At 41.0% G+C, this 12,188-nt stretch overlaps 1 protein-coding gene across 1 annotated transcript in view; it reads left to right on the top strand.

Moving 5' to 3' along the window:
- The first annotated feature begins 251 nt into the window (after positions 1 to 251).
- The window catches only part of TNFSF11 (TNF superfamily member 11), a 31,966-nt gene continuing 20,029 nt past the window's right edge, over positions 252 to 12,188 (top strand). The window contains exons 1-2 of the mRNA XM_019749784.2: positions 252 to 813; positions 7,588 to 7,755. Of these exons, the coding sequence (XP_019605343.1) occupies positions 583 to 813; positions 7,588 to 7,755 (399 nt within the window). The 5' untranslated portion in view covers positions 252 to 582. The remainder of the gene's footprint in view (positions 814 to 7,587; positions 7,756 to 12,188) is intronic.

Here is a 12,188-nt window from a genome sequence, read left to right as displayed (position 1 = left end):
GTGTGTGTGGAAGGGACAAAGAGGAAGGTAGGAGGTCAGGCCCATCTTTATAAATCCTATCGGGAAACTGAGGCTCAGGAAAGAGAACTGCCCAAGGATGTCTGTGATATCACCTTTAATTTATCCTTAACCAAGAAACACATCTGCATCTCCCCGGTCCATCTCTTGGATCCAAAGCGGAAGCGGACGATGGGCAAGTGGCCTATGGAACCGCGGGAACAGTCCACAACCTCCTCCTCTAAGGGCCGATGGGGAGGAAGCCTTGGAGTGAGAGAGTAAGAAAGAGAGGGAGGGCGAAAGGAAGGAAGGGGAGCCAGAGGTGGGAGTGGAACAGGCAGCCTCGCCCAGGGCTGATTGGCTCCCCAGGCCAGCCCTCTCCAAGAGGTTTATAAGAGTTGGGGCGGCCGGGCGCCCTGCCCGCTCACCCGCGCGCCCTGGAGCAGCGCCTGGCTCTGAGCGCCCCACGTCGAGGCCCGCCTGGCCCCGCGCCGGCCCTGCGCTGCCTTTGGAGTTGGCCGCGGGCAGACCAGCAAAGCGGCGAGTGAGTGGGAGGCGAGCGCCCGAGCGAGCGGGCCGAGCGCCATGCGCCGCGCCAGCCGAGACTACACCAAGTACCTGCGAGGCTCCGACGAGATGGGCAGCGGCGGCTCCGGCGCCCCGCACGAGGGCTCCCTGCACGCCCCGCAGCCATCCGCGCCGCCCGCGCCACACCAGCCGGCAGCCACCTCCCGCTCCATGTTCGTGGCCCTCCTGGGGCTGGGGCTGGGCCAGGTCGTCTGCAGCATCGCCCTCTTCCTGTACTTCCGAGCGCAGGTGAGTGCTCGCCTCCTCCGGGCGCGCGGGCTGGGCGCACCCACCTTGTTCCTCCTGCGCTGAGTCTGGTCGTCCGGTTCAGCTCCCTAGATCTTGATATTCAGGAGAGAAAAGTGACTCTAAAGACAGAGCGTCAGGCTCCGGACAGCCAGGCGCGGGGCGCACTGGCCTCAGGTCTCTGTGCACTCCGCCGGCCCTGCAGCGCTGGCAGGCTGGGCTGGAGCGTCCTGGTTAGTTTGAATTTCCCCCGGCGAGACAGCATTGGCCGCTCACCTCTTCTGGAAATGATCGCACGCTTCCCCTCCGCCCCTTTCATTTCTCACTAGGAGCTAAGAATTAACTTGTGTCCATTTAGGAAAAAAATGAGCAGCTTCGCGTAAGCATCGACGCTTATCCTTCCTGCCCATCGCCTGGAGGATTTGGGTGCCTGGGGCTGGCTGCTTTCCCGGTGTGCTCCCGGCCGCGATGCATCCGCTGCCCGCAGCCGCTGGAGCCCCGGGTGGGGATGCCGGAGACATCAGATGGGTCAAATAACATAGCGCGACCGGAGAAGCCTGGTTGCTTGACCCGGACTCCGCTTGGTGCTTGGCGCAGGGTGAAAGGTGAAGGAAGGACCCATGTGCCTTCCCATTGAGGTGGGCAGAGGAAGGAAGCAAGGTGTGTGTGACGGTGGTGGAGTTATCTCCCTTGACAAGCTTCACTACAATGTAGCAAATAACCCTTTTAGAAGATGAGGAAGACAGCTTGGAACTGCAGAGAGATAGAAAGGAAGGGGTAAATTTGTAATATTATGCTTTCTGGTGGTTTATGCTCTTGTGTTTTCTTGGAAATTGCAGAGCAGTTGGTTGGATTCATTCAAATATTCTTGTCTGGTGCTGTGAACTCTTTCTCAGAGGAAGTGGGGGGCTGACTGTGCATTTTTTTATGGGAAAAGAGAGTTGGGTTTGGACTTCGTTGGTTTCTCAGATTCAAAGGTGATTACTAAACCAAACTAGATGCATGAAAACATGGCATTGTTTGGGTTGTACGCGTTTTTGACATGTGCCAGAGTCTGGAACTACTGATAATCATGGGCTTTTTGTTAAGTCGTCATTATCCACTAGTTTGCAATTTATAGAACAAGTTTGATTAAAACAAAGGTAGAAATAATATGAGCAATACTTTAGAAAATGTGTACTTGCACAGTAATAAAAATAATCTTTATCCACTGAGGTTTTTTTTTCCTAAAAAAATAACTTTTCAGTGGTTTACTTGCAACATAGATTACACAAATCTATATGAAAGTGATGAAACGTTTTTCTTTTATTGGAGTATGCTGCAGTCAAGAGTGAGTGGTTTAACCATTTTCCCATCCGGCATGTTGTTTCCCCCCCATCCCCTTTTAATGTGTGGGGATTGAGTGCTTGCCACGCACATGGCACTATTAAATGCAATGGAATAGGAGTTAAGGGTCATTTATTCAAAAGACAGTGTCCACCAACTACGTGAATGGCGTGGTGCTAGGTAATGAAGAAGCCTACAATGGAAGACTTAAAATTCTCAAACAAGAGAGCAGCATTTAAAAAAGGAACAGAAGATGCATTTGTTCTCTACCTTTTATCTTTTCTAACACCTTAGAGATTTGGTTTTCATAGCAGTAATAGTGAAGTGAGTGTTCAGCATTGAAAGAACGGCAGAGAATGAATGAGTTCTAGGGGCCACGAGCAGCTTAGATTGGCAGGAACCATGGAAATCGATGTGGCCACATAGGAAAGAATGACCCGCTGGGCTCTTATTATAGTTGTTCAGTTTTCTCGGGAGGAATTCCCAATAATAATGGTCTGGCGGGCTGAGAGGTTTAGGCTTTACTGATGATCACTTATCTTAATGTAACAGGCTTGATGTCACATGGATAATAGTGAAACTCTCAAAACCCTTTTCCAAGGTAAACATGTAAGTAGTAAGCTTAGCTAGAAAATTTTCACTTGGAGAATGTAATGTCATCAGATTTCTGGGTACAATTTTCCTAAATGGCATGAAGATTGGGTTTCTCTAAGACGTACAAAATGTATTAACCATTTCTCTGAACCCCATCACATTTTTGTAAGGTCATCTTCTTCAGAAAAGAAGTAATATTAGGAGGAATGTGTTCATAATAATACACCCCCAGATCTGGTTGCATTTTATTGAGTGTGGTATCCAAGTTTGATACCTAGAGGAAACCTAATCGTGTAGAGATACATTCTGAAGTACTTACAAGTGAAATGCTATGATGTCTGGAGTTTGTTTCGGAATAATAGGTGGGGAATGTGAGGGAAGGGAAGTGGTTGTTTAGAGATGAAATGAGATTGGCTCTGCCTTGGCAATTGTTGACGCTCAAGGTGGGTATGTGGGAGTTCACGTTACAATTCTTTCCACTTTTACATATGCTGGAGGCCATCTTTCAAAGTTCTAGCTAAGAGAATAGACTCACGTTGACCTGTCACTGATTTAACATTTTTCACTTATATCAGCTCCTTTGGATTAGAACTGGGTACTAAATAAGATTAAGAGACAGTTTTTTGACGTCCCCTAAAGTCGTGGGTCAACTGCTTGGGGTTTCTGATTGCATTTGAATTAGAATGAAATAATCTAGTATCAGGTAACATGTTTGCAGTTTACAGGAAAAAAAATGAGAACAAGGGGCCAGTTTTATTGTTGTTTTAGCAGGGGGAGGGAGCTATATAAATCCTTAAGAAAAAACAGTTCGACTTAGTCTTAAATGCATTTTATAAGAATGCCCAGAATAGTGTAAAAATTACAGTGACTTAAAAAAATTTTCCCCTTTTTAACTCATATTTGAATAAAGATAAATCCACCTCCTGAATGTTTGCAGGTTGCCACTGCCTAGATAAAAAACAAGAACAAAAACAAAGCAAAAAAAAAACTACTAGATCCAGTATAGATTGGCTTTTCCCCCACCAGCCTTGCCAAGAATAAATAGCAGGTGGCTTGTGCTATATATTTACCACATAGTATTCATACTTTGGTTTACCAAAAAAAAAAAAGAAAAAAAGAAAAAACTTTCCAAAAAGTTGGTTGCTTGTAAGATTTATGTGTACTTTTTTCTAACATCCCTATAACCATATTCAGAGTTTAGAGATAAGCTTTTCAGAAAACTCAATCTCTGTTGCTCTTTTAACTCCTTCCCCCAATCCTCCAATATGCACACCTACCTCCCTAGCTGTTTGCTGCCGGTACAGGAGAGCAGTCACTACTGAAAATCTGATGAGAGGTGTGTAGACTGCTGGATTGAAAGAACAGATAAGGGAGTAGCATAAATGTCAAGCATCCTGCCTCTTTTAACCCTAAAAATGATGAAGTTTCAAGGAAGTTATTTTTAAATGACTGGATTCATTTCATATGAACTACATCATCTGATAAATGCATTGTAAAAGTCCGTTTTAAATCAGATAGTCACGATTTATTTAATGTTTTCAGACATTTCTAGATACAGTGAATTCATTTGTAACTCAGTTTGCTGTGATTTTTGGATGAATTTCTGTGTTTCTCTGTCGAATGTAAGTTCCACGGAGGTAAGGACTGACTGTTAGGCTCCCCCTTATTCGCGGCATCTAACCCAGTACTTGGCAGGTTTAATTTACTGGATAAAATTCATCAAATGATTTGCAACACTAGAAATATAGCCATTTCCAATTTTTAATATGCAAATCATCTAATTACTGGGTAACGTAGACTACAAAGTATCGTTTTTCAGTCATGCAAACTCTCCAGACTGCTGTGTCAGGAGATAGGTTGTGGGGTAGGAGATGCAGTCGGTCAGTCAGTCGATGAGCATGGTGAAGTGTCCAGCCGAAATCCCACGAAATCCCACGCCTGGCTCTGTTGCTCCTTCAGCCTGGAGACCACAGGGGCTGAGGCCCTGGTTTATCTGTGCTGTGGTTGGCCCTGCTCCCTGCCCCTCCGCCCTTCCCTTTTCTCCTGCTCTCCATTTTCAGGAAATGAGAGCTGTCAGAGCACTGGAATGGGAGACTTTTGTTTGTAGATAAAAATAAATTTCTAATGTATGATCCTTAAGTAAAAAATAAATAAATAAATGTGGGTATATCAAAATCAATTATGCCACGTGTTCATGATTTCTTTCGGGAAAATAATTTGTGATGTTTTAGCTCCAATGTTACCTTCTGCAGCGGTGGTTCTCAAAGGCACATTTGAGACACGGGTGAGATTCAGTTGGCCCCGACCGTAGGGATGTTGATTAAATTGGCTGGGGGGAGGGGGTCTGGAAATGGACATTTCTTATGAAAGCTGGGTGCAAATCTTTGCATTGTATTTTTTTGCATCCAAATCATTAACCATTAGGAAGCGCTGCAGTATTTTGGTACTAATTGGTGTTACTTGTGAAAATAGTTTCAAGGAAAGTTGGAGTCATTTACTAGCAGAAAACCTGTATTTGCATATTTGAGATTTGAAAGCATCGCGTGTCAAGTTTTAACGTGTATGAGAAGCACCTGGGATCTAGGTAGACTGCAGATTTCAGGCAGTGAGCCGGGTGGGGGCTGCCAGTCTGTATTCCCAAGGAGCTCCCCCAGAGCCTGCAATGGTTGCAGGTATCTGGGCTGTGCTTTCAGTAGCAAGAGCATTTGCGACTGCTGTTTCTGTTAGATGATGCTTAGCTTGTGGGCAGGACTTGAGCTGAACTCATTTTTGGGTCCCCAGGCATGTCCCTTTCGCTCAGCAGTTTTCTGGCAGTGAGCCAACTGAGGCCCTTGCATGAGTCTTCTTTCTTGAGGTCTGAACTCAGTGACCCTTCATATCAGTTGCCCAGGCTTCTCTGGTTTTGTGGGAAACTTATTGGCATAAGTGAGCTTTTTTGAAAAACAGTATTTGATGGAAAGCTTTCCTTACATAAAAACTCACATGTTCTGATCCGTACTGATTATTTCAAAGAAAATATAAAAAGTAAATATGGATTGCAAATAGTTCCCATGATTATAGATAATACTTATACGAGGTGTGATCAGAAGATACGGTGAATGTTTAAAAAATATTACAGTAAAAGACACATTGCCATTAATACCCTTCAAAATACTGCCCCTCACTTCAAACATACTTATCCCATTGTTCTTGCCACTTTTTGAAGCAGTTCTGGAAGTCCTCTTTTGTGAGTGTCTGCTTCATCCTCCATCACGACAACGCTCCGTGTCACACATCGCTTCTGGTACGGCAATTTCTGTCAAATAAAAACATTACAGTGTGTCCTCATCCACCTTATTCACCAGATCTGACACCGTGTGACTTCTGGCTCTTCCCCAAAGTCAAAATGATTCAGGGCATCGAGGCAGCCACAACAGTTCAACTAAAGACACTCAGGAAAGAGGACTCAGGAAAGAAGACTTCCAGAACTGCTTCAGAAAGTGGCAAGAAAAATGGGATAAGTGTGTTTGAAGTGAAGGGGAGTATTTTGAGGGTGATTAATGGCAATGTGTCTTTTACTGTAATAGATTTTTTAAAATTTAAACATTCACCATGTTTTTTTTTTTTTTTTATCACACCTTGTATTTTGCAAGTCTGGAATAATAAAATTCATATTAGTGGATGCACATTTGTTGAAAGGCTGTCATTTCACTGAGAATTTCAGATGTAGATAGGGTACTTTCCAGTTTATTTTTGATGTTTTTTTTAAATAAACTTGAACATCTTTCTGAATACTTTTAAATAGATAATTAAACCAGGGATCTGGTGTTATTGTCTGAGCTTTGGTCATGTAAACTTACGCAATTTTTCCTTTGTTCATCTAGTCTGTACCTGCTAATAAGCAAATGCACATGAAGTACCTTGAATTTTTGAAAGAAAGGACAACAAATTAAATTGTTATTATTAAAACATTTGATAGCTAATTATCTCTACCCTTTACTTGGTGCTTGAAACCACTACAAAGGCTTGTCAGAGCCCTGGGAGGAGTGGGCAGAAAATTTCAAAAAAAAAGTAATGCTTAAAGAAATTCTTATGCTGTCACCTGTTTTAATCAGATGACCAGCTAATAATTTGATGGAGATATTTTGGGTGGGAAAATCCCATACATTACAAGAGTTTTAGCATCCCCTCAGTACTTACCCAGGTAGCCTGCCGGCCCCATGCAGCCCCCCTGAGACATGTTACTCCAGATCTCACCCACACACATTTCCGGCCACCCCCTGACAGACAGACCACTCCAGGTTGAGAAATACTGATAAGAGGTTCAACAAAAAGGAAAATTATGCTCTGGCTTCAGGTTTTCTTTGGGACTAGGAAATGGATTTCTCTTGCCCTTCTCCAGCTGATTAAAATACATATTAGTCAAGGACAAAGGCCAGACAAACATGGTGGCTAAAGATGATGTTATTTTCACTGGATTTATGTCGGCTTCATGCTGTGAATTTCTAGGTGGGCTTCATAATCCTATGTAGCATGCTGCATGTGACTTCAAGACAAAAAGCTTTCTCCACCTGCACTGACCACATGTGATTTCCTTGTCACCCCTCTCGAGGACTTCCCCCTCATCACACGATTTGGACAATTTCCCCATGAATCAATCACACGTGTACACCTGTGCTGTTATGATATGCAGCTACTCATGAAAATGAATTAGAAATCAATGTTTTCACCAATTTGAGGGTAATTGTATTAACTGTTAATCATTGGGGACATAAAGACTTGCAAAAATGAATTTTTTTTCTTAAGTCACACTTTATGAAATAGCAGAATGATTAATGTTAAACACTCTAATAATTTCCTCACTTTTTTTCCCCTCAGATGGATCCTAATAGAATATCAGAAGACGACACTCACTGCATTAATAGAATTTTCAACCTCCGTGAAAACGCAGATTTGCAAGACACAAGTCTGGAGAGTCAAGACACAAAATTAATACCTGATTCTTGTAAGAGAATTAAGCAGGCGTTTCAAGCAGCTGTGCGAAAGGTCAGTCCACATGGTGGTTATAGGTCAAGGGCCTCGCTGACTCTCCTAATAATGAAATTGATACTGGCTAAGTGCTGTTGACTTTGTTCTTTTTTATTTTAAGAATTTGTAAAACTGTTAATGAGAATTGTTGTAAGGGATTAGCAGAATTCTTTTGAAGTTGGTGGTGGTTGATTGTGGTGACCAGAGACATTCATATTCTTTTCTTTTCTTTTTTTTTTTAGAGGAGGGATGTAAATTCACATTTGGAAGGAGGACAACAAAGATAGTTTGTGGTAGTCAGTGGGTCAGTTTTGCTCATTTGAATTCGCTGCCCTAGAACCATTCCCAGTCACACGGCCCTCTGCTAGCTGTTTCCTTTCTATTTGGTTTTGTAAAGCTAGGACCCCCTATTGTACCTCTTTGGATCCAGGGCTCTGTTGAGAATAAGTGTAACTGGTCCATTGTTGTCATTTGTGGTGAGGAAGTAAGCCAGCAGAGCAGGAAATGATGTGATGGGCGAGATGGAAATTCTGTGTCCATTTTCTCATTTTCTGGGAGAGCTGGGTGAGAAGAGAGAAGATGGGGACAGAGAAAACCAGTGACTTCTCTTATACTGACAGCTCCAACTGAGAAACACTGTAATAACTGCCTGTTTTCCTTTCCTGGATAAAGGCAACTGAGAATTCATCAGCCTTGGAATTGTTTTACTTACTGACTCCACCCCAAACTGGGTAGAACACAGTGACTCCAGTGCATGCAGACTTCTATGCCTGGCATGCTTTCATGCTCCTCTGCATGGATTCTTGCAGCACCCATACATCCCAACCTCTGGTTTGCAACCTTCTAGGTTATTTCTGGTCATCTTAGAGTAAATCCTGAAGTTCCCAAATTCCTCAAGTCTAAACTGAATCTTAATTCAGTTTATTCTTTAGAAATCCACATATGGTGATAAGCATTTTTTAAAAAGAAGATACGTGTTGGAGGTAGAGTTAGGGAGAGGAAGCTGTTTTGTATATCTCAAAGTTGGTACTCTGCTGTATTTTATCAAATCTAAGATATTACCAGTTTTCAACTGACTTCATTATTTTATGCATCACAAAGAAAGAAGAAAATAACTAAAATTTAGACATGATCGTCATCGATTCTGGTTGCATCTTAATTTCAGAGATACTGAAATGTAGAAACAGGGCATCATAGAATCAGTCAAGTACATATTGCTCTGATACCCATAAGAGCATATTGTTGTAAATATTACATTTTTATTAGAACTCATGTGCAGGTGCTTAGCTTTATGCAGTAGATGCATATTTTAAAATGTGGGTTAAATTTGATCTTTGTTTCTTACATTGTAATTTTTGAGCTATAGTAACAGCAAGTCTGCTAGTCTAGTCATTTTTATTGTTTTGTTTTATGTTTCATTTTCATTAGTCTGCTTTTCATTCCATCTCCCAAATACTCAGTAATCTACCTACAAGCAATTATTTATGAGTACTAGAGGTAGTCTATTGGTTCAAAATGGAACCCTAATTAAGGTAATTATGGTTGGGTAAATGAGTGTTTCCTAATTTTCTCTTTAGATTGACCCATATTGTATCTTCCTTACAATGAAGAGATAAACTTTTAATTTCATTGCCTTCCTGGTCTTAAAAATTATCCTTTGTGTTTCTTCTGGAAGAACAAGATCAGCCAAGATAATTTTGAAAATAACTAATGTTAAGAAGAACAGCTACCATTAGCATTTATCTGAGAATGCAAGAATGGTTTATCCGAACAGGTCAAAGGAGAAAAACAGTATCATCTCATAAATACTGAGAAGCGATTGACAGAATTTTTCTTTTATTTCTGATGTTTAAACTCCATTAGAAAATAGAACTATATAGATTGTTGATTTTATCTGAAATTGCTCAAACTAAAAGTTATAATAGCTAATGATGAAAAATAGGGGCTTTTATCTTAAAGTCAGGAACACAATGAAAATGCCCAGGGTCCCCATGTTACTTACCATTGCTCGGAGTGTACTAGCTAGTGTAATTACACAAGAGAATGAAAAAAGAAAAAAAATGTATATACATATATATATATATATATATATATATATATATATATATATATATATTGAGAGATGAGGAGATGACAGGATTTGCATGTGATATGATCATATTCTTGGGAAAATTCAAAAGAAACCGAAAAGCTACAAGCAAGATAAAATAAATGCATTTGTAAAAATTAATAAGTAATAATCATTAGCTGGCCCCTCTCAAATAATAATTAGAAAACATTAGTGAAAGATGCCATTCATGACTTTCAAAAAAGCCCTCAATATAAACTTAACTAGTCTTATGGAAATAAAACTAGGAAACTCTACAGAAGCTTTTAAAATTGCATCTGTTAACGTAAAAACAAGTATGCAAAGCCCTAATTCATGAAAGATATCAAAGAGCTTAGAGTAGAACTCATTGTATGTGTGTGACTGTATGTATGTATATAATTTAACATAATATAAAATTATTTTAAATAAGTGGGCATTGTTTGAATTATTCAAAAATGGTGCTGGGACAATTTGTTTACTATCTTAAAAATGTGATAACCTTATCACATGTCATAAGGGGAAATAAATCCCAGATGGAGAGAGCACTTGGTGGCCATTCGCTGTTCCCTGGAAGTGCTGTCACACCTTCTGCTGCTTCAGTGAACTTTTCTGCCCCTACCTGCCCTGTCACAACTTACCTGTTCATTGTCCCATTTCCTTTGAGCTTTCTGAGTGACTGCCTAGATAACATGATAAACCATTTTGTAGTTAAAGATGTTGATGAGCAATGGTGACAGAGGTTTAACTATTTTCAGAGCCTTTTGGAGACATGGTGCCTCATTCTAAATGAGTAACGTTAACTATGAGAGATTCAGTAGCTGACAAGCCAGAAGGAGAAAGATTTGTGGGCAGACAAGAATAGTCAACTGCTCTTATTAAAGGCACAACGTTTTAATTATACTAATAGGTTAGTATGACTCACAAGATAATTATGTCATTAATTTCATCAATTTCACATTTGTTTGTGTTGTGCTATAGGATTTTACCTCTTGTGCATGGGTAGTAATATTACACACAGGTGATCCTTTTTAAAGAACAAGGGCTGTCATGATGTACCAATGAGTGTTTGGAGTTAGAAGATTTCTTCCCCCAGACAAGAGGATCTTTAGGAAGGAGACGAGCGTTTTCCATACCTTATCATTTGGATCAACTAGTGTTTATTAAGTGCACATACTATGCTGGGCACTTTGCCATAACTTCTCCTATGCCTAATGATTTACTCCCCTCTTATCCTTGCCAAACGACGATTTGCCAAATGTGTTATCCTTTGATAAGGTTTATTGGTTAATGGGACGTTCTACACATCTTGCCAAAATAATCAGATTTCTCATTTCACTTGCCAATGCTGAAAATAGGATGGATGTATCAGGCATTTATAAGTAGGTCTGCATCTTAGTTTTAATTCTAATGTATAATAGACATTGAGTGAACACGTGAAACAAAATTACATGTGTGGCTGCAATTGTTATTGACAGCTCAAGCCATCCAATGGCAACAAATGCTAGACATAAGCACAATATCACATTATGTGTGTGCAAAAAGTGGTGTTTACCCAGCCCGTCTTTGGTCAGACAAGTAATGCTGTTTTTTCCCCCTTTTCTGTTTGTGGCTGGGTTTTCTTGGCTTTTTTTCCCCTTTAGCACAGAACTCTAAAGCCTCTTAGTGATCCAGCCCTACCAACCACAATTTGCAAAGTCTATCATAACAGTCTGTGACAATAAAGAAAACACGAGTACAAATATGGTGTCCGATTTATAAAGCAATTCTTGTTTCCAACTTTGGCATTCTCTGTGGTCTCTGCCAGCCTGAGGAGCAGAGTGGTGAGCGTAGGCCTGCATAGAGGGAGGGGTGGGGTACTTGGCCTTGGCCCTCAGACCTCCTGGCCGGTCCTCGTGGAAAGCCATCTGTTTATATACGTTCTGAGCATTTGGGGCTGCGACTCTGCTCGGTCTTAGCATGCCAGGTTGTTGATTCCTAAAACTTACTTTCAAAGGCATTTGAAACAATGATTTCCAGGAGAGCGATCAATATACTAATTACACAACTGCCTTGCTCTGCAAAGTGAGATGTTCAGTGTATTGAAACTGATCCTTAGGATGTGGGAAGGAAGCCTGGGGACTTATATGCATTTTTTTTTTTTCAGTATTAGCTTTTAAAGGCTATGTTTTGGTGAATATTTTATAATGTACCTAATGCACAGGAGTGTTTTCATTTACTATTTAAATAAATAAATATGTACATTTTGGAATATTGAAAAAAAAATTTTTTCTCCTGAAAGAGCTGAATAGTCAGAAGTATTTAGAGATCATGGAATGAAGCTGCCAGCTCCATGAGGACAAGAACCTCAGACATTTTGCTCACA

This window comes from Rhinolophus sinicus, linkage group LG04 (assembly GCF_036562045.2).
Source record: "Rhinolophus sinicus isolate RSC01 linkage group LG04, ASM3656204v1, whole genome shotgun sequence".
NCBI classification, from domain to species: domain Eukaryota; kingdom Metazoa; phylum Chordata; class Mammalia; order Chiroptera; family Rhinolophidae; genus Rhinolophus; species Rhinolophus sinicus.
The sequence above is the reverse complement of the archived record's forward strand: the minus strand, read 5'-3'. Positions and strand labels throughout refer to the sequence as shown.